Below are 23,284 nucleotides of genomic sequence, written 5' to 3' on the forward strand. Positions count from 1 at the left end.
TATTTATAAAATACTTTATTGCCAATCGAGTTCCATTCTGTCTGACCAGTCGATACGAGAATATACTCAGATTTTTCCCGTTATCTATTATTAATTTGTTTTTCCTTCCCTAACTAGCTAGTAAAATGGTAAGAGAAAAGTTTGTTACCAAAAATAAAACAACAGTATCCTGTAAAAAAGTGTATATTATTATATCTCATTGATTCACATTTTATACATTTTGTACTGAACGCCGACGACATAGGATTTGTCAAGTATCTCGCAAACAGCTTGAAAGTCTTCCTTATTCTTGTATTTGTAGTACAGCTTCTCCGACTTCCACTTAGTCGTGAACCGCGGGTCGGTGTAAAATGGTTCCGGTGTTTGTATGTCAAGTGGCTCGTTTTGTAGCGGTAGGACAAGTCTGTGAACACAAACATAGTACATACATACATAATATCACGCCTTTTCCCCAAACGCAAACGCAGAGACTAACAACCGAGGTGGTCAAAGTATTTCATTTGGATGATTGTTTTTATTTGATTGTTGTTATTAGTAGGATTGACCTGAGTTTGTCCGGGTATAGTACAATTTTATCCCGTTGATCCCATTATTGATCAAAATCCTTTCTTGGCGGATGCCTACGTCATACCGAATTTTAGCCCGATCCGTCCAGCGGTTTGGCTTGCGCGTTGATAGATCACTACTTATTATTATGTCTGTCAGTTGCCTTTAAGTTATATATATTTAGACAATATTTAAGTACCTAGTAGCATGTAGAAACATCCTGTGCGGCATACTATCTCTGGTGCCACTGTATGTGTAGTCGCCCAGTATCGTGTGACCGATCGCGTTGCAGTGCACGCGGAGCTGGTGGCGACGACCTGCGTGACAAATACATCGTTTTTGAAGGATACAATGTATGTTAAACGATCTTCTTTCAGTGATTTCGTCTATGTGAAGAAATAACCATTAATTTAAAGGCTATTTGTCGATTATCAATATTCAGTTCCAATTCAGTATGGATCAACTTACAACCAAGATAAAAAATACGAAAATTATCATTAGTCTCATTTCGGTTGACTGTAATTTTTACTGACAAAAACTCTGTATAGCACTATGAGATTGATTATGCTGACTATTTCGCACTCATGGAAGAGAGCTCATACATCATCCGCAACACCACAGGAAAGGAAAGGATCAGCCTTAAAACCTGTCTCAAGATTTTCATTCGTACATGTCGAATATACTCAAATGATCAATGCCAATCAATGGTAATGGTAAATGCGTAAAGATACGAGGGAGAGGCAGCAGACCGAGAATGAGACTGCGACCGAACTTCACTTACTATCTCTATTGACACAAAGGATCAGGAATGGTCGAAGAGTTAGCCAGGCATTAACTGGCACCCCCACCCCTAAGATAAGATAGGATCTGTCTTCTAAGCAACGGTCGCCGGTTGTGGTCTTACGTCTCGGTCTCCTATCTCTGTCGTGGCGCTAACCACCTTTTTAAAATATTTACCAGTAATAGGTTTCAGTAGTACAACCGACACAGGATCTCCCTCATAGTAGCCGGTCTCCAGCCTCAAGGCGCGAGTCTGCGCCTGACGCGACTGCATGCAGCTCGCAGACGCCTCGCACGTCGTGAGCGCCGACATCTTGTGGCTTGACTCTTGACTTGATTGGTCTATACCTGTGAGAAGAGGTCATTTGTACAGCAAATAACTTGATAAAATGAACATTAGCTAGATGTTTAAATAATTCAGTCGATTAACAATGTTATCAATTGTCTAGTGATTGTCACTATATAAATAGGACTGTTATGGAACCGTAATATTCTCCATTTCAAGAAAAACTCTTGTTGGTTAGTAAGAGCACAGACTAGAAAGGTAATTAAGTGTATGTTGGGGTTTTTTACCCACACATCACACAATAACGCGATTTCTTCCGCACTAAGAACAATACATGTTTTACGACAGATATTATAATCAAACAATATTTATACCGGTGCAGAAATAGAAATGTAATGTGGTATCTTGTCCAATGCGCCACAGACGTCGTCTACATGTCGATTCAAATATATTTATACTATACTAACCAACATTAAATTCTATATCAGCCACCTCGAACGCGACATGTCCTCTCAGAATAGCTAAATAATACTTCTTTGTGAACCTCTTCTCAAACAGTTTGCCTGCCTTAGCGGCTGATGTTTTATTCTTAGCGATACATAAGACCCCGCTTGTCGCATAGTCGAGACGTTGTACGAAGTGTAAAGGATATACTGAGCTTGATAAATGGGAGTCCGGTTTCGCAATATGGTAGGTTACCGTGTTCTGCAACAAGAAGCAATAATAATGGCTTTTAGCAAATCCAGGAAAGCATGTTTAATTGTTATTTAATGAGCTGATTATGAAATATGAGGAAGAATCTAGTGAAATTGAATCGAGGCATGCATATTTTTGGACAAATTTCAATAGTGCAAGATCGTAATGTATGGGTCGAGGCTAATATGCCACTCAAAAATGTATCGTCTCTGCTTATCTATGTATTTAATTATATTTAGTGGCCCGTGATGTATGCATTGCATAATACTTGCCATTTTCAGCATCATTTAACAGAAGAGTTTTTATCGATATCGATGTTTCGAAATCAAGTTGGCAACATTTACACACTCACTACACTATTCTAATGTTTATAATGTAAGGAAAAACATAACCTAAAATATATTGTAATGAGTAAATATCGAGATTTCGATAAACTTACCTTTTCATATTCGTCGTCTGAATTTATGTACATATCAAAAGGTTTGTTTACAACAAGAAAATTATCACTTTCATACAATTTTTCAATAGAACCCATTTTTGTTTGATTAGTCGTGACGGCAGCCAGAAAAATAATGCGTTCCAAATTGTATAGTTATCTCAAAAAGATTGATAAAAGTATATTTAAAAAAACTGAATGCCTTTTGCAGAATCCTTAGAAAAAAGCGTTGATACCCTTGGGCAATAATGCATCAGTAGTGATTTAAACGCAGTTTGTATAGCTCTGTCCATATATACAATGAACACATCCACCAGAGGCATTTCGTTATGAAACATCTATATTGTAATTTTTTCGGTTACATTGTAAATAATAATGTAACTTGTTTTTGCTAAAAAAATGACAAATCCACTGCTGCGGAATTTTGATTATGACAAAAACAAAAGTATGTTTATTCTTCCACTTTTTAGTTTTCTATTGAATTCATCAATCCAGCCTGATGCAATCTTCTGTTGGTTCAGAGACCAAGCAATCAGACTTACCATCGTAATGTGTCTGATAGGAAATATCTCCAGTCCTTCAATCTACTTTACGAGAACACCTAGAACCAACTGTTGCCTGAGACTGTTGCGAAATCATCAAATCTCTTACTCAAGTGTCCAAATAATTTTGACAACAAAATTCATGACTTTGGAACGCAACCATAACCTAGCAAATGTCAAATCAATCAAATTTGTCAACATGCTATAAACCGGTAAAATTAGATTGCATACCAACTACAACTCTTCTCACAGAAATAAGTACATTTTAATTTATTCGGTTAATAGTCATCAATACGGTCTTGTTTATTCATTGAGAACACAAAACAGTTTTCAGCGATTTTCAATTGAAATTATTACAAAATGAAGCGAAGTAAACACCATAAAGTGAAACGAGAGATGCCGGAGACTTCTACTTCACACAATAGGGAGCAGGAAGAACATGATTTGGCGTATTATATTCACGATAGAGTAGAATTGATGCATCAAGTATTTTCTGTTTTAAAATATAAAGAAATAAAAGCCATGGCACCGGCCTGCGTTCGGAATATCACTATTGATGATCTACAGGAACTGTGCACTGAAGAGGTAAGGATACATACTTCCATAAATCGTTAAAACACGATTGAAAATTTCGCATGTTAACCTTGTAATATTTTAAGCCTCAATCGCCTCGCACCCCCTTTACTACACTCCAACCCCAATGTTTTGCTGTTTATTTTGTCTAATAATATATAATGTCAGTCTCATGATCAGACCGTCACTGGGCTGTGGGACCCTAATACATACTTACATTAATCATTTCATGTGAGGGATATGCAGGGACCAAATAGTTTTTGTTTCAATGACTACAAACTCTTTAATTTTATTACTGTTTCCAGCTGTTAGGCATAAGTTCAAAGTGTCTCTATATGCAAATAACTCGTCTTTTCCTACAATTACTTCAAACTCATTAAATTTATAATCTTTCCAGCTACTAGGCATAAGTTCAAAGCGTCTCTGTGCGATCCTGGACGGAGCCGAGCCACCGTCAGACACGGACACGTCAAGCCAGTCTCCAACTGAAGCTCTGGAGACTATATCGTTAGATAGTATATCTTCAGACGAGGAGATACTTAGTCATGATGATAAGAGCAAGAAGAAAAAGGTAGGGTTTTTTGTATGTTCTGCTTGTTATACAATTTCCTACTACCTAGTTTTTTTATTTATCTTTCATTAATAAACAATAACAGTACTGCCTCCGTGCTCCGTGGCGCAGTGGTTTAGGTCGCCACGCCGATACCACTGCAACGGGAGGTCGTGGGTTCGATTCCCACACGGAGCAATTATTTGTGCGATCCACAAATAATTGCTTCGGGTCTGGTTGTGCTTTGTGTCCGTTGTTTGTATGTTTGTAAAAGTCCCCGCGACACAAGAGCAATTCTTAGTGCGGGAGTTGTCTTTTAAAAAAAATAAATAAAATAAATAAATAAATATTAACAGTCAAAAAAAAACAGGAAGTCATTATTGAAGCATTGTTACATGAAAATATTGACAATTTAAAAGAGCAAATCGTGAGTTTCTTGCTATTTCTTCTCGCAGGCAACTGTTTTTATTAATAATTTTACTGGTACTCTGCTCTTATTGATTGTAGGGTGATGATATATAGCATATAGCCTCCCTCGATAAACGGGCTAATAATATTAGTGTAGGCTAGTATGGGCTAGTAATATAAAGCTTTATAATATTAGTATAGATATTTGACTTTGATAATCATTAATAGATCAATCCCAGATATCCTGGCGACCTAGCACTCGTGTTGCCCTATTAATGAGTATTTTTTTAATCTCTTTATTCCAGCACAAGCATCGTCGCCACAGTAAGTCAAAGTCCAAGCGTCCACGCGGGGAGGAGGGCGGAGTCGGGGGCGCCGAGGCTGAACGTAGCGCGGCGTCTCGCGCTGGGCTCACGGTGTTAGAGCTACTAGAGCTACAGGCTCGAGCGCGGGCCATCCGGGCACAGCTGCAGAAAGAACAGACCAGTGAGTATATACATATTAATCGCCAGAATTACCAATAGCCAGTTGCGCTCTGTGGGTTAAGCAACCGTTGGCGCGGTCATTCTATACATGGGTGACCGCATAGTGGTATTTGTACTGGGCGTCTCCGTGCTTCGGAGGGCGCGTAAAAAGTCGGTCCCGGCTGAGTCGTTAAGCCACGTCAAAGGCTTCTTGGGCGGCTTGAACAACTTTGACACTAGGTTGACCACTAACCATACGACAAATGGTAATTTTCATGACGAAGACGTCACATGGTAGAATTTTCCGGGAAAATGTATGATGAAGACGTCACATGGTAGAATTTTCCGGGTAGTATTCATATTCACTATGGAGACGACATATGGTAGAATACAAAAAGATATTTTTTTCTACGCGAAACCTTTTCACGCGGACAAAGTCGCGCGCTGAAGCTAGTTGAATTAGCTATTTAGATAGCCGGTAGTCAAATAATCATGATTCTTCTCCACAGAGCCTCCTTCAGGGTCGGCAGGTCCTGAGGGCGCGCAGTCAGCGAAGTCAGCGTCCTCTGAAGACGAGGTGGAGATCAAGGAGGAGCCGGCCGAGGTGGTGGAGATCAGCAGCGATGATGAGAAGCCAAACATTGAGGATATGGAGACTGGTGAGTGGAATCACGGCACATCTATACTAATATTATAAAGCTGAAGAGTTTGTTTGTTTGAATGCGCTAATCTCACGAACTACTGGTCCGATTTGAAAAATTCTTTCAGTGTTAGATAGCCCATTTATCGAGGAAGGTTATAATCTATATATCTTCACGCTACGATCAAAAGGAGCAGAGTAACAGTAAAAAATGTTATATCATAATCATAATTTCCCCGTTTTTGTAACATTTTTCACTGGCACTCTACTCCTGCTAGTCGTAGCGTGATGTTATATAGCCTAAAGCCTTCCTCAATAAACAGGCTATCCAACACAAAAATATTTTTTGAATTCGCACCAGCAGTTCCTGAGATAAGCGCGTTCAAAAAAACAAACTTGCCCGTTTAAGGCAACAGACTCGCTCCCTATGGGTTGTATTTCATACACCACTGCCTACACTAATAACAGATTTGAAGTTATAAATATTTGCTATTTATTTCAGATAAACAGTCAAAATCAGCCGAAGTCACTAAAACAGTGACCAAACGGGTCAACGACCTCGTCATAACAGTACCGGCTAAGAAACCACAGAAAATTAAACTAAACCGGACTAAATCTATACCACAGGACACTAGCACTAATAGCACTGAGGAAAACACTAATAAGAGTGACAAACAACCTTTTATAACAAACAAAGAGGCTGAAAAAAGCAAAGAAAATGAAAATAACAAAGTTACAAGCAAAAATAACAAAGATATTAGTGTTAGTAGCAAAGATTGCAGTAATGTCAACAAAGAAACAAGTAATATGAACAAAGTAACGAATAAAAGTAACAAAGAAACGGAAAATAGTGTTCAAATTAACAAAGAGGTTGATAAAAAGAAAGATTCTAGTAAAATAAAAGATAAAAGTAAGAAAAGAAAGGTGCAGAAACCTTCTCACGCGAGTGACAATGATGAAATTACTTTACAATTGTCTGATACTGAGAAAATGGATTTATTGGAGGACTTGGATAGAAAGACTTTTGAAAATGTCAGTTCGGATACCAGTAGTGATAGTGATGATAGTGGTGAAAAAGGGGACAAAGTGAAATGTGTTAAAAGTAAAAGTGATATAAAAGAAGCTGAAAATAGTTTAGATAAAAATGTCGATGGTTTAAATGTAACTGATGAAATGATTGAAACGAAAGAGGTTTTAAATGAAATACAAAGTGTAGATAATAAAAATGAAATTGTTGATTCTGAAACGAATGTAAGTCAAGATTCTAATGTGATTTCTTTGGAAGTTGATAAAATGCAGTCTTCGGATGAAATTATTGAAGAAAAAAATGAAATTAATGATGTTTTGAAAGATAGGAATCTCTCAGAAGGCGAACTTTCAGACAGAGAGAGTTCAGGCGTAGAAGCGATTGATATTGAAACTGAAATAGTGACGATTTCAGACGATGAAACAAAACACAAGAAAAAAAAGAAGAAGAAAGAGAAAAAAGCAAAAAAAGATAAAAAGAGAAAGAAGGATTTTCGTGAGAATTGTGATCAGAATTTTGAAAATATTGACGCTACAGCAAATTTACCTGAAAAACAAGAAACAGAAGCTAATGCGACGGAAAATATAGAAATTTCAAATTCTACGACAGTTAAAGACAATTCTAATGGCATATCTATAGGTAAAGACGAACAAACGACCACAACAGACTTAAATGTAACTTCAGAAGTAACAAGTTTGACTCAAAACGATGATTCATTGTCAGATTCAGACAGAGAGATAGTAGAAATTAGCGATGAGATATACGAGCTATCAGACTCATCCTACGATGGAGTAGATACTAAAAATGTGCTATCTAAGGAACCCACAGCATCCGAAATAGAAGCTCTATCAGCGAAAATAGACGAAATAGATCGAGTCGAAGTGATAACTGACAAGGAAATAGCTGAATACGAATCTAAAAATGACGAAAATATATCATGGAAAGACAGATACTTAGACAGTAAGAAGGTCAAAAGAGTTTTAAACACTTCTAATATATTGAACGCGTTACGACGCAAGAATAAACAATTAAAAAAGACTTTGGAAGAAACTAAAATTGTACAGAATGAAGAACCTGTTTCTACTGTAGAAGAAACCACTGTGATGGAAGGATCTATAGATCAATATAACACTCTGGAAGGATCTACGAAGTTCGTAGATCCAGTCAAAGAAGTCCCTATTAATGATACGCTGAAGAAAGACGCTAAACAGTTGTTGAAAATGTATAAGAAATTGTTGAAATATAACGATATGGAGCGAAAGAGTGATCCCAACAAGAAGAAGAAGAAAAAGAAGGCTAAAGTTGAGAAGCAGAAGAATGATACATAACACTTTAAACATAATTAAATGTCCTCTTAGCCCAGTGGTTCCCAACCAGTGATCCGCGGAAATCAAATTTGGTCTGCGAATGATTTTTAAATTTTATACTTTCAAGATAATTAACACTTTTTTTTAATATACTTACGTAGTGGTCCCTGCTAACAAGAATAATATAAAAGTGGTCCCGGACTAAGAAAAGGTTGGGAACCCCTGTCCTAGCCGATATGCGGCTACAGCGGTCAGTTTCATTGAAACAGGCTATCTGGTTATAGTGTCCAAGTGTGTGCACAATACACAGGTACACTCTCTATTCCTTCACTCTCATAGTCCGGTGGGACGAATAACCGACACGACCAGTGAGAGGTCAGCCGCTGGACCGACGGCTTTACGTGCTCTGCAAGGATCTGAATTTCTAGATTGGAAATCTCAGATCTTTAAACCCAATTCTCACACTGAAAATTTTTCAGGCTTGTATACAGTACATAGTAGTTTCAATTTGTTATTTATATAATGTAGAATGGTAGACTAGGAATATATAGCAATATTTTATTATTATATTTATTTCGTTATTATAAAGGAAGATGTTTAGATTATTAATAAGGAATTATAGCTTCATATTTAAAATGGTGTTTTCTTTTATACCTACAAGGTCAAGTTTCTCAGTAAAATAATCGAATAAAGATCGATTAAAATAATAGACAAGATTATGGAATACCTAGATTATTCTTAAAAATACACTTTAAATAAAGTATTTTGTTAATAACATTAAAATGTATAATTATTAATTCAGTGGAGGTGAAGTCGTTATACAATAAAACAATTACGGAGTAACTAAACGCAGAAAAAGATAGATTAAGAGTAAGCAAGACCTACTACATATCGCTTTCATAGCTCAATTGGCCATAGTTAAACGGAAAGGATCCAACCCACACTATGGGTAAAATGAGTTATGTATACCAAAACACTCCTTGAAGTTAAAATTTTAATATCACGAAAACAATCCAAGTAAAATTCAAACCCACCATGAAGTTATAGTCCTGAGTTAGTCCCCAAAGTTAGTGATTTGAACTTAAAAGTTAAATATCTCGAAACTACGACTGTGTGGGTTGGATCGTTTCCGTTTAACTATGGACAATTGCTGTACTGATTTTGATGTCGACATATTAATTGCCTACGGTTCAATATTGGAAGAACATAAGTCACTTCATAAATAAAAATTCATAAAGGCAGAACCCCGGGTGGCTTACTAAACGCAAATACCATAGACTTCACTACTAATCACCGAAAAACTCCTTTGGCGTAAACTCTGTTTTGTCTATGATTATAATAAACGCTACAACAATGGCGGATGGAAGCGTGTTATAAAATTTTAATCTCAATTCGTGTTAAATAACAAAAGAACAGTCCATTAACTAATAATTAGTCGTTAAACATTAGAATTATGATGAGAACTAGGTGTTAGGATGTACAAGAGTGTATAAGTGTTGAGTTTTGTGGTTTATAAAGACTTGTGTGTGGCAAAATGACGCAGTTTTTGCCACCGAATTTATTGGCGTTATTCGCTGCACGGGACCCTATCCCGTACCTGCCGCCGGCAGCGAAGCTCCCTCACGAGAAGAAGCAGAAGGGCTACGATGGCGTCGGCGCCTTCCTCAGTGTTTTTGAGGTTAGTCAAACGAAACTTTTATTTCAACTTTTACAAAAAAGTAATTAACATAAAATAGAAATAACTGTATGATTTACGCTTTCGTGCTGGAATTCCATCAATTAACTATCAATTTTATTTATTTGTCATTTATTACCATCCATTTTATTAAATAATTCAACACAAACTGGAATTTTCCTGTTAGATACCGAATATATTCGATAATATTTAATAAATGCTCATTTAGAAACCATGTGTATACATTTTCTATTATAACCTTGCATGATACCGTGTTATTATTTATTTAACTAACAAACCATTGTTTAAATTCCGATATTATAAACACTTTTGTTTAAGATTGCACTGCAGTCATTTTACACATCATGTTATTTTCTTTCTAACTATACTCTAAAACTAGTTAACTACCTGCTTATTTAGTATACTTTAACATAACAACCCAGTAGGCCCATGTTTAGACAAGCTTCTGACATAGTCAGACACAGGTCCTATGACTTTCCATCCTTTATATAGCTCTTGAGTCTATATAGCTTACTTACCCCCAGTTTCTCAAGTACTAAAACTACCGCTTAATGTACAATCAAATGTAGTTTATCTTCCATACAAACTTATTTTGCTTTATTCACATTTGCACATGTTGCCAGAATAGAACCTACATCTGTACATGAAATCCAGTTTCACTTCACGGCAGTAACCCACAATTTAACGTGTCTTCCGAAACACGGAAGAACTCAATATGTATAATATGGTCACCCATCCACAGAACAACTTCTCGGAGCGTAACTTAATTTCAAAGATCGATCTGCGCCGCTGTTGTTAAGTAAGCCATGAGATCCTCTTTCATCACAGCACTCACTATCACAATATTTCATCCACAGCACCCGTCTGAAACTCCACCACCTACTCGCGTGGAGACCAGAGAGGAGCGTCTCGAGAGAAGACGCAGAGAGCGGGCTGAACAGACAGCATACAAGCTGGAGCAAGAGATCGCGCTGTGGGACCCTACTACAAACCCTAAGGCTACCATGGACCCTTTCAAGACGTTGTTCGTTGCTAGGATTGTGAGTACCTTTCTTCACTTTCTTTTATTAATAAATGTATGTATTAAAAATTAAAAAATCACTCAATTTTATACTGAATTTTTTTTTCATACTTTTTATAAAATATGTTGGTTAGTTAGATTAAGCCATTCAAAGAACGAAGCTATTTGAGACCCCATCTGAGTAAATTTCCTCTCTTCCCCTCACTTTCATATGCTTTCAAAAGAGACCTAATAAATTATGTTTGTTTTGTTTCAGAACTATGACACATCAGAATCAAAGCTCAGGAGAGAGTTCGAAGGATATGGAGCTATTAAAAAAGTAAGTTATTCATATATTATGCATTCCTAGGCCGCAAGCCCGAATTACGGTCGAAGCTCAACAACTTAGTATGGATCCCGTATACAAGGGTCGCGGTTGTCGGAGGTATACAACATTCAGAATTTAGAACATCAGCGACCTGCAGACTTATGCACCCTGTCTGTTACTGCGAAATTAAAAAGAACGCGCCGTGAGTTTCTTGCCGTTTCTTCTAACAAGCAACAGTTTTTCCGAAATGATTGCAAATACTTGTAAAAAGATTTGACTAATATTTGTTTACTATTGTTTCAGATATGCATGATATTCAACAAGGAGAACGCCAAGCCGCGCGGCTACGCGTTCATCGAGTACGAACACGAGCGCGACATGCACTGTGAGTGTCACCTGCGTTATACTCGCGACCACGCGCTGTGTACACACCTTCACCGTTACATACAGATACACTACTTGAAATAAATTCACTGATTCAAAGGATTCAATATTTCATCCCCTATTACATCTGTGATTGAGGGTTTCTCTTTAACTAGCTGACCCGCGCAACTTCGCTCGCGTTACATTAGAGAGAATGGGTCATAGTTTTTACCGTTTTTGTAACATTTTTACTGTAACTCTGTTCCTATTGGTCGTAGCGTTATGATATATAGCCTATAGCCTTCCTCGATAAATGAGCTATTATCCACTTAAATAATTTTTCAAAACAGACCAGTAGTTCCCGAGATTAGCGCCTTCAAACAAACAAACTCTTCAGCTTTATAATATTAGTATAGATTTAACAAAAAGTTTATTTTCAAATCATCTAGTTATTTACTATAAGTATATCTGTATGTAACAGTGACAATACACAGCTGCCTTTTGTATATAATATACATCGTTTTAACGTATTTTTTGTATACAAAATTTAATCTTATATAAAAAATACGTTACAACGAATACTCCTGACGTTTAAACGGTAGCGCGGGAGATGATTGTTTCTTGACGAGAAAAATAACATTTATATACAAAATTTTAATATTTCGGACCCTTTTTTGAGTTCAATATTATTCTAAAATAGTTTTTTGGTATATTTTTCTATGTGTTTAGTGAAAATTTTGGCCATATTTTGTAATTTTCTCGTCGAAAAACTTTCTTTGAAATACGACCTCCAGAACTACTGTACATTTCAGTTGAGTTTCAAACTGAATTTGTGTGAAAAAGTAGTGTTTACTTGTCAAGTATAAAATATAATAAATATATTAGTAATGTCTGTTTCAAAACTGAAAAAAAAAAAAATATTTCCGTGAAAAGATTTCCCGCGGTAAAAAGTATTCTGTGTTAATACAGGTTATAAACTATTTGTGTGTTTCGACAAAATCCATTTAATAGTTTTTGCGTTAAAGAGTAACATAGGTACATACATCCTCACAAACTTTTGCATTTATAATACTAGTGTTTGCCCGCGACTTCGTCCATGTGGAAAGATTTCCAGTGGCAAAAAAAGCCTTAATCTACGCTATAAACTAACTGTGTACCAAATTTTGATACAAAAATGATTCTGTATGTTTGGCATGAAAGAGTTACAAACATACTTATATCCTCAGAAATTTATGTATTTGTAATATAGTAGTTTTTGCTACTACTGCTTTATTAAATTAGTCAAGTAATTCAAGTTCAAAAGTGGCTTTAAAAATACATTATTTCTGTAGTAAACTTTTGAAACAGACTTTAAATATCAATATTATTATTTCTATTGTACTATGTTTATACTTGGCAAGTAGTTGGGGGGTCAAACACAGTCCGCGTGCCCCCACTGTTATTCCGGGGGTCACGTGGCCCGCATCGGGGCGCGACATGTAGTTACACAGTACATTAGGGACTAAGTAAGGTCATGTGCCCCTAAATATGCCATTTTAGGGGCAAATTTCTTATTTGTAGTAATTAGTGTTATTTTTGGGTTTTGGGAGCTAATTGGTCATGTGACCCCATACTTTCAGGTTCATATTTTAATAACACTAATTTGAACAAAGACAGATTTGCCAAAGATCCACTTACTATGAGAGAAATTTCGTATGTTGGGTCTTTCACTATTACTGGTAGTGTGATAAATGATAACTTGGTAAAATATTGATTTATATTGAAAATTTAGATATTTATTTAAACGATTTTTGCCCGAGGTGTGACGTTAAACTTTTAGGAGTCAAATGTTTCAGTTATTGAGGAGTATTTTTTTCTATTGGGCATATATGGTAGTTTAAAGGGTAGGGGACAATGGGCATATATGGTACATAGTTTAAAGGGTAGGGGACATTGGGCCATAACTATATGGGGTCTTAACACTTTTAATGGGGTCATATGGCTGATTGACGTGTATTTCTAACTAGGGGGTCACAATACAGTGGGGTCATATGACCTACAATATTTTTTTCTTATGACGTCACGAGTGGGGGGCACGTGTCCCGCAGTGGGGGGCCGCGGGGGGCTGTACGCGCACACGGTCCATGATTAATTAGTCGTTTTTGTTTCCGAACCAGCCGTGCGGTAGACCTACTCACATTGCCGGCGTAACGCCATAGGTTTGTATGTGGTAAGACTATACCAACATACAATAAATGAACATACGCTAGGAGTTTAACTGTAAAATGTAGTATGATGGGTTAATACGCTGCTGATTATACGAACTTGGGTGGCGGTTTTGCCGGTCAATTTTTTGGGGGGATTGGGGGTCAAAATTTTTTGTCTGCGGTCTATGCTTTTTGTAATTTTTGTTATTCCTAGTTATGATTTTGGGGTCAAATTTAAGTGCATTGACCCAAAAATCGAGGACAGTGGGGGTCGTCTTTCGAAGTGTTAGTCAGATCTTGGGGGTCGTTTTAAAGTATTTGATAATGTTTGAAGTCGATTCTATCGTATGTTCGTTAATTTTCAAGTAATAAGGCCTTAATCACTATAATATTAGGAGTACTTTAACATACTTTTTTTTTTAATTTTCGCGTTAATGTCAATATTTGGTGGTGGGTGGTAAATTTATGATATTTGAAAATTCATCGGGTTATTTCGCAAATTGACCGGTAAAACCAAAGTTGTCCGATATTCGTTATTCAGCAGTGACATAATCGCGAAACAGGGTTTAATATTAAAATCTAAATAATGCCGAATTTAAGACGAAATCAACTTAAATTTAATTACAAATAGCCTTTTTTATACCTTATTGGCTATTGTAAATTAAAGGGCTAGGAATAAGTGCAAAAAACTGATTTCCTTTAACAAAAACACAGCCCGAAAGTAGTGTAAAGTTTGTGTGTTAGATTTTTTTTATTTAAATGTGGTTAAATTGCAAATTTTTAATTAAAAATGTAGATTTTTTTATTGTCAATAAGTGTTTAGATTTATTAATAATTAAAATAAATTAATTGCGCATGGAATAAGTAAGTAAAGAGCGCACCAGGTAAAGTGTACCGCCGTTAAACGGATATTACGGATAATAACCGCTTTTTCTCGTAAGTAAATGAAGTTATTTCGTACATTGACCGGTAGGTATAAATATTAAATGGTGGGTATGATTTATATTATTACGAATTTAAGACTATTGGTTCTCTCCTCGCACGGTAGGTATCAAAAGTAGGTATACATATACATTTTTTTTATTATTAATTGATGTTTCGCACTTTGACCGGGCAATGTTAATTGGTCAAAGCAAGGTGAGTCCGGAAAGTGCGCGTAAATTTTACAGGTGGTAATTTTATGTGGACAATGTATTATAGTGTCTTTGAATTTATTTAAATAAATGATTAAAATATGACACAAAATGCATTTGAAACATATAGTATGTGTATTGCAACATCAAAACAGGTTATTTTTTATTTATACAGTTACATACATAGTTGGTTTGTCGCTAAACCGCGCGGTTATTTACGCTAAACCGCGCGTTTTGACTTCAAATCACTATGACAGTAACTAACGTGACATTTAATATCCAATTAATAAAAATTACTTTATCAGCTGTAACTGGTTGTTTCGCGAAATGACTGAAGTTTGTCCGGTAAATGTGATAAATTAATTTTTATTATTTCCTATTGGACAGAGTGATGTGTGCTCGAAATATATTATTTTGAAATATATTCATGTTGGTGATGATTTTGGATTTTAATACATTTTATTTGAACTCTGAATTTTTTAAATATTTTATCTTTTACTAGCTGACCCGCGCAACTTCGCGTGCATCACATAAGAGAAAATAGGTCATAATTTTCCCCGTTTTTGTTACATCTTTCACTGGTGCTCTGCTCCTATTGGTCGTACCGTGATGTTATATAACCTTAAGCCTTCCTCGTTAAATGGTCTATCTACCACTAAAATAATTTTTCAATTGGCACCAGCAGTTCCTAAGATTAGCTTGTCCAACCAAACAAACTCTTCAGCTTTATAATATTAGTATAGATTTTCTTTCAAATAAATCGGACTCCATCATAGTTTTGAACGGCTAGGCTCATATTTGCAAATGTTTTCAATGTATTCAAAGTCCAGACACCACTACACACACATACATCGCTCTGTCCGCGCGTAAGCCGTGTGTACAAGTACATGTTACGTTGCAGCGGCTTACAAGCACGCCGACGGTAAGAAGATCGACGGTAAACGGGTACTAGTCGACGTGGAGCGAGCGCGCACCGTCAAGGGCTGGCTGCCTAGGAGACTCGGTAAGTGGACAAACCCTAGTTGGTTGTCCATTAATCACGTGAGGCTTGAAAGGGGGGGTTTGATAAAAATCACGAAAATAACACAAGGGGGAGGGGGGGTGTAGTAAGATATCTCGTGTATTTATTTTTTCGTCTAACGCGCTACAAGGTAAGGTAAGGTAATACCTTACAACCTATTAAAAATACACTTGATGTTGAGAAGGGGGAGGGGTGGTGGTCTTGGGGGGGGGGGGTTTAAAAAATGTTAAAAAAAGATCACGTGATTAATGGACAACCCCTAGAGACCTGTAGCGCATCGCTATATACAGCGACATCTACCGGGACCAGCGCACAACTAACCACCACGCGCCGTGTGACGTCACAAGTCCTGAATCGCGCTATCGAAGTTTGCACTGCAACTGGCTATATATACAAGTTCCCGAATACAACAGTCGGGCAGCCTAGGCCCACCAGGCATGATCCTCCCTTTGTGTTGGAGGAACATGATCACCTCGTTCCTCCACAGGCCTACTATACGAACTTAAACGCTATTGGATAGATAAACTACTGTTAAAATGTTTTGACTGTTTTGGCGCAGTGGTTTAGGTCGCCACGACGTAGCGTCGGGAGATCGTGGGTTCGATTCCCACACGGAACAATTATTTCAACAAATAATTGTTTCGAGTCTGGCTGTACTTTGTGTCCGTTGTTTGTATGTTTGTAAAAGTCCCCGCGACACAAGAGCAATTCGTAGAGCGGGAGTTGTCTAAAAAAAAAGACTTGCAGGTTGGAACCCGAGGCAACACCAATGACTGTTCCAAGTTATGTGTATCGTTCCAACGGTGAAGGAAAACATCGTGATGCAACCTTGCACGCCTGAGAGTTCTTTAGAACAGTTCTTGTAGGTATGCAAAGTCCCCAATCAGCACTTGGCCAGCGTGGTGGACTCAAGGCCTAACCCCTCCTTCATTACGGGAGGCGACTCTTGCCCAGCAGTGGGACATAAATGGATTACATTAATTATCATTATTATTTAGAGTATACTATCATAGGTGGACTGGAGCCTAAACTAGGGAAACCTTGTATTATATCAAATAAGAACCGTCAAAACTTACTTCGATGCGACTGCCGGTCCGATAGACCTCCACAACACAGTTACTGGGTAAATTAACTTATTTGTCGTAAATACAGGTGGAGGCCTAGGAGGGACCCGTCGCGGCGGCGCCGACGTCAACATCAAGCACTCCGGGCGGGAGGACAACGAGAGGGAACGGGAGAGGTACCGCCTCGAACAGAGGGACCGCGATGAGAGGGGGCGACATGATAGGGAGAGACCCGGTAAGTAATTTAGTTGTTACATAATTTTAAGGTATTTTTCTACATTATAATGTAGGTCGTCCGCGACTTCGTCAGCATGGAAACCCTCCCCGATCCCTTGAGAACTGTGGTATAAAAATAGCCTATGTGTTATTCTGGGTCTTCAGCTACCTACATACCAAAGTTTATTTTAATCGATTCAGTAGTATTTGCGTGAAGGAGTAACAAACATCCATACATTCTCACGAACTTTTGCATTTATAATATTAGTAGGATAATCTCCAACCCGCACTTGGCCAGCGTGGTGGTCACCATGCAAGCCTTCCCTCGTTTGGGAGGAGACCCTTGCTCAGCAGTGGGACAGTAATGGGTTAAAAAAATATACCTAAGACACTAACCTCATCTTTCTATGGTCCCCTTATTTTTTGCTTTCATTTGCTTAGGTTATTCGGTTCGGGTAATACTTTTTGAAAATTGCTTTTTTATATTGTGAAATCCCATCAACATGCTTCATTTTGTTATTTTGAGGCAATTGCAATAAAAAATTGTTAAAAAAATTATATCGTAAGAATCTATAGACAAAGAACTCATTATGGGAGGAGACCCTTGTCCAGCAGTGGGACATTAACGTGTTAAATGTATTATTGACTTATAACTAATGTATGTATGTATATAGCGGCTGGCGCAGGTCGGCGCGCGCGCTCTCGGTCGCGGTCGCGGCGCCGCTCCGCGTCGCGCTCGCGCCGCCGGGAGAGGGAGCGGGACCGCGAGGCGCGCTCACGGGACGATGATGCCGAACGGTAACTATTACACTATATACATCATCATCATCATCATCATCATCATCATCATCATCATCATCACCGTCATCATCATTGTCGTTGTCATCATCATCATTTTTAAACCATTTACCATTTATTTTTGTTACACAAAATAAAACTTAGCATAACTTAGTATCTAGTCAATACATTAAATTTATATGTAACAAAGGGTTACAGCTCAGTGTATGCTGTGCTAGGCACAGTCATCATCATCATCAACACCATCGTTGTCGTCGTCATCATCATCATCATCATCATTATCTTTGTCTTCATCTTTGTCGTCATCATCATCATCATCATCATCTTTGTCATCATCTTTGTCGTCATCATCATCATCATCTTTGTCATCATCTTTGTCGTCATCTTTGTCATCATCATCATCATCATCGTTGTCATCATCATTATCATCGTCATATCATCATCATCATTGTCATCATCATCGTCATATCATCATCATCATCATTGTCATCATCATCATCATCGTCATATCATCATCATCATTGTCATCATCATCATCATCATCGTTGTCATCATCATCATCATTGTCATCATCATCATCATCGTTGTCATCATCATTGTCATCATCTTTGTCATCATCATCATCATCATCATCTTTGTCATCATCATCATCATCTTTGTCTTCATCATCATCATCATCTTTGTCATCATCATCATCATCTTTGTCTTCATCTTTGTCATCATCATCATCATCATCATCTTTGTCATCATCATCATCATCATCTTTGTCATCATCATCATCATCATCTTTGTCATCATCATCATCTTTGTCATCATCTTTGTCATCATCATCATCATCTTTGTCTTCATCTTTGTCATCATCATCATCATTGTCATCATCATCATCATCTTTGTCATCATCATCATCATCATCATCTTTGTCATCATCATCATCATCATCTTTGTCATCATCATCATCATCTTTGTCATCATCATCATCTTTGTCATCATCTTTGTCTTCATCATCATCATCATCATCTTTGTCATCATCATCATCATCATCATCTTTGTCATCATCATCATCATCATCTTTGTCATCATCATCATCATCTTTGTCATCATCATCATCTTTGTCATCATCTTTGTCATCATCATCATCATCATCATCATCATCATCATCATCATCAAGGAAATTGTAGTTTCTACTGTTTAGTTTTTGGATGATGTTTTTTTTCCAGTAGCGTATAATATGTGGTATTTAATAATTATATATTTATGTGATCAGCAAGCAACGTCGTCGCTCCCGCTCTCGCTCGCGGCGGCGACGCTCCCGCGACAAGGAGCGCGCGCGCGACGACAAGAAGAACAAGCGACGAGACAAGGAGCGGCGCGAGCACAAGGTCAAGCCAGAGGACATCAAGATCAAGGAGGAGCCGCGCGACGGTATGGACCGCACCACGCTATATATACAGGGGCACTGGCGGCCGTAGCGCCGCGAGTGGTGGGCTCGAATCCCACCCGGGACTAATCTTTGTGTGATGAGCACGGGTATTTGTTCTGAGCCTGGGTGTCAATTTATCTATACAACGTGTCCCAAAACTCAACGTCAAAACGAAAACCTGAGCTAGGCCTAGCTGTGTTAGCTCTACAAAAATAATCTATCTCATGTATTTTAAAAATGACAACCATTTTTGTAAAGTTTTGTAAAGTGAGTTTATGTTTACTGTGGCTACAAATGACTTCTTTTCTAGTTCTTTTTTTATGTGGAGTATTCTTAAGTAACGCTCCTACTAATTTCAATTCATTATTTGCACACAACTTCATTGGAATTTCAGAAAATATCCCTTTTATGGCGAACTATGCCTTGAAAATGATTTCATCATTTAACGTCGTACCCGGCTTTTATCTACTAAAATAACAGTTGTTAAGCTATGTCAAAGCCTTCGGGCGGCTTGAACAACTCTAACACTAGGTTTACCACTAACCATACGATAAGAAAAAGGGAATTTAATTATCTGCATCCTTCTAGCAGGTTAATCAGACCACGACATACTACCTTTATCGCCAAAAAAATAACAATACAAACGCTGCAACTCGATTACAAAGAGAATTATTTTAAACTAGCTGACCCGCGCAACTCTGCTTGCGTCACATAAGAGAGAATGCGTCAACATTTTTCCCGTTTTTGTAACATTTTTCGTTGCTACTCCGCTCCTAATGGCCGTAGCGAGATGTTATATAGTCTATAGCCTTCCTCGATAAATGGACTATCTAACACTGAAAGATTTTTTCAATTCGGACCAGTAGTTCCTGAGATTAGCGCGTTCAAAAAAACAAACTCTTCAGCTTTATAATATTAGTATAGATGAGATATATTATGTACCTAGTAACATATGTACATTTGACTTCAGGTCTGCCACTGGATGGTAGTGAGTATAACATGACCTGTGTCTTCCGGTTTCTAACTACATTTAGCAGTAGTTTATCTATTCAATAACATTTTATATGTGTTTAAACGCTATTGAATAGATAAACTACCGCTAAATGTACCTCAGAAACCGAGGGTATATCGTTCAATTTGGATAGTTCCCAATAACTTAGTAGAGAGTGTTGTATGCAAGGTTCGCGGCTGGAGGTATACAACACATAGAATGTATAACATCAGTGACCCGCAGTCTGCAGCTGACGGTCACCTGTTTCATACAGATACTTTATTTTTGCAATATACCGAATTATGAATTGTAATCTTGAAAAATCTTGCTCTCTACTAAGTTATTGGACTATAATATAGACTATCCCTTTTATTCACAAACACACTATAAACCTATTTTAGTTAAAAAACTACTAAAATAGGTTTTCTCTTTTTCATTTCGCCAAGGAGTGAAAGAAACAAAACTCTTTATAAGCCTTTCTTAAATTCATATATTTTTATAAATACGAGGGGGGTATAAATATATTTGTACAACACACAATGAACAACGTGGCGCAGTGGTTAAGGTCGCCACGCCGCTACCATTGCATCGGGTCGTGGGTTTGATTCCCACACAAAACAATTATTTGTGCGATCCACAAATAATTGTTACGGGTCTGGTTGTACTTTGTGTCCTTAGTTTGTATGTTTGTAAAAGTCTAAACAACACAAGAGCAATTCTTAGTGTTGGAATAGTCTTTAAAAGAAAGAAAGTAGAAATAAATGAAGTGTGTGAGTACTATTTATTTATTTATATATGTGATATGTTCACAGACTACCCGGAGTTCAACATGGGCGCAATGGACGTGCAGATCAAACAAGAACCTCATGAACATGAGCACAAGTATAACCCGGACGACACTAACGGAGACGACGAATATAACTATTAAATTATATACACGATACATACATGTTATGTACACTATATATGACAACTAATGTCCCCTAAGCCCTATATTCATGGTAGATATCTCCTAAGTATACTGAGTTGTCTAACAAATTTAGATATTTTATTATTTATATGTTACTGTAAAAGCGCCGAACTATGGTAAATCTTAAGATTTTCCGGTAAAACCTAAGATTTACCAACTCTCAATGGTAAAAGTCCGAACAATTATTTTATTTCGAACTATTACCTCTATTCACTTGATGATGCCGAGATGTCGCCGGAACACCGCTTCGCGGGGCTCCTCCTTCTGGGTGGTTTAAAAAAAAATCAAATCATTTATTCATTGAGAGGAGCCGCGCGACGCTATGGACCTCACCACGCCTTCTATACGGGGGCAGTTCGGGCTTTTACAGTAACATATATAAACGTACATAATAAACCATTATTTTAATGAATTTATAAAAGAATAATAATTGCCGAATAATAATAATAAAAAGCAAATCATTTTTGGCAGAGGAATAATTTGCTTTCAAATTGGTTTAAAAAGTTATATTTACAAAAACCCTGTATAATTTTTACACATAAACCTTCCTCTTGATATACTTTATGTTGTAAAAAAATCGCATCAAAATCCGTTGTGTAGTTATAAAGATGTAAGCGTACATACATGCAGACATAGAGACAGACGCGGGAAGCGACTTAGCTTTATACTATGTAGTGATGCATAAATACATGTATGTACTATATATACTATCAAGAAATATCCTCTAGAAAAAGTGGATTATCTATTTCTTGCAATTCAAAGATCGCGAGATATCGTACTAATATTATAAATGCGAAAGTTTGTGAGTATGTATGAATGTTTGTTACTCTTTCATACAAAACTACTGGATGGATTTTGATGACATATGGGAGTATTTTTAAAAACACGATCTTTGATAGTGTAGGGTGTGTTAATTCCCCACTTTAGGGGACACATATATGGTCGTTTAGGGGACGAATAAAACTGTGTATGTACGTATAGTAAGTAAGAAATAGAATAAAAAAGTAATGCGTTTTTAAGACAGTGTCGAGGGGACTTTACACAGGAATCGAAGCTGAGACGTCGTGTGTAAGTAGATCTCTATCTTGTGCTTCACTTATCAGCAATAAATATTCACTCGAAAACTGAGTTTTATTTTATATACCTTTCTAAAGTAGTACCTAGTTGGCATCAACTGCACGTCTGGCGCAGTGGTTACAGTGGTCAACTCGCCGCAATAACCAAAGCGCCGCGTGTGGTGGGTTCAAATCCCGGGACAAGTCTTTGTGTGATGAGCACGCTCTGAGCCTGGATGTTAAAGTATCTATATAAGTATGTATTTACAAGTATATAGGTATGTTTATCAGTTATTTGGTTACCATAGTACAAGCTCTGCTTAGTTTGGAATCAAATGATCGTGTGTGAGTTGTTAAATGAAAAAAAAATAACCCATTAATGTCCCACTGCTGGGCAAGGGTCTCCTCTCGTAATGACAGAAGCCAGGCTTTGAGTGTGTCCGCCATGAACGGTCACTAGGCGTATTTAGCGTTGAATTTATGCCAAAGAATTGCTTTTATTGCTTCATATTTGATCAAACAATTGCTTCCGTTCTACAAGAAAATAAATATTTTAAGGGTAATCGTTTATTCTGATGTCAGGACGGCCAGTCGTCGAGTGGTATTGTCGCTAATAAACAAAAAAAACTCATAAAAAAACGCTATTGGATAGATAAACTTTCGCTAAATGTACCTCAGAAACGGGGGGTCAATTTTTTACAATTATTATAAGACTGCAACTATCACGGCAATAAACATATCGACAAAAATGCGGTTTATCAATATTTTTTGCGCCTGACATAAAAAAA

The 23,284-nt window shown here is 37.3% G+C and overlaps 3 protein-coding genes across 4 annotated transcripts; 2 read left to right on the forward strand and 1 right to left on the reverse strand.

Moving 5' to 3' along the window:
- Nucleotides 1-167: 167 nt before the first annotated feature.
- LOC142985517 (RNA pseudouridylate synthase domain-containing protein 1-like) lies at nucleotides 168-2,866 on the reverse strand. The gene is made up of 5 exons (XM_076133733.1): nucleotides 2,748-2,866; nucleotides 2,080-2,317; nucleotides 1,504-1,674; nucleotides 746-863; nucleotides 168-403 (listed from the first exon to the last, which is right to left on the reverse strand). Exons 1-5 carry the CDS (start codon nucleotides 2,841-2,843, stop codon nucleotides 205-207), a joined length of 822 nt encoding a protein of 273 aa, XP_075989848.1. The 5' UTR covers nucleotides 2,844-2,866; the 3' UTR covers nucleotides 168-204.
- Nucleotides 2,867-3,549: 683 nt separating this feature from the next.
- On the forward strand, nucleotides 3,550-8,885 carry LOC142985564 (uncharacterized). Its single transcript, XM_076133801.1, has 5 exons — nucleotides 3,550-3,871; nucleotides 4,257-4,430; nucleotides 5,123-5,303; nucleotides 5,791-5,940; nucleotides 6,424-8,885. The coding sequence occupies exons 1-5, from the start codon at nucleotides 3,647-3,649 to the stop codon at nucleotides 8,274-8,276; spliced, it is 2,583 nt and encodes an 860-aa protein (XP_075989916.1). The 5' UTR covers nucleotides 3,550-3,646; the 3' UTR covers nucleotides 8,277-8,885.
- Nucleotides 8,886-9,575: 690 nt separating this feature from the next.
- Nucleotides 9,576-22,565, forward strand: snRNP-U1-70K (small ribonucleoprotein particle U1 subunit 70K). Of its 2 annotated transcripts, XM_076133975.1 has the most exons (10): nucleotides 9,576-9,933; nucleotides 10,809-10,991; nucleotides 11,229-11,291; nucleotides 11,583-11,664; nucleotides 15,863-15,964; nucleotides 17,135-17,281; nucleotides 17,937-18,060; nucleotides 19,325-19,482; nucleotides 20,451-20,468; nucleotides 21,284-22,565. In XM_076133975.1, the coding sequence occupies exons 1-10, from the start codon at nucleotides 9,790-9,792 to the stop codon at nucleotides 21,397-21,399; spliced, it is 1,137 nt and encodes a 378-aa protein (XP_075990090.1). In that variant the 5' UTR covers nucleotides 9,576-9,789; the 3' UTR covers nucleotides 21,400-22,565. The 2 variants fall into 2 exon arrangements, with proteins under 2 accessions (XP_075990090.1, XP_075990091.1); XM_076133976.1 differs by lacking the exon at nucleotides 20,451-20,468.
- Nucleotides 22,566-23,284: the final 719 nt, after the last annotated feature.

This window comes from Anticarsia gemmatalis, chromosome 30, assembly GCF_050436995.1.
Source record: "Anticarsia gemmatalis isolate Benzon Research Colony breed Stoneville strain chromosome 30, ilAntGemm2 primary, whole genome shotgun sequence".
Classification (NCBI taxonomy): Eukaryota; Metazoa; Arthropoda; class Insecta; order Lepidoptera; family Erebidae; genus Anticarsia; species Anticarsia gemmatalis.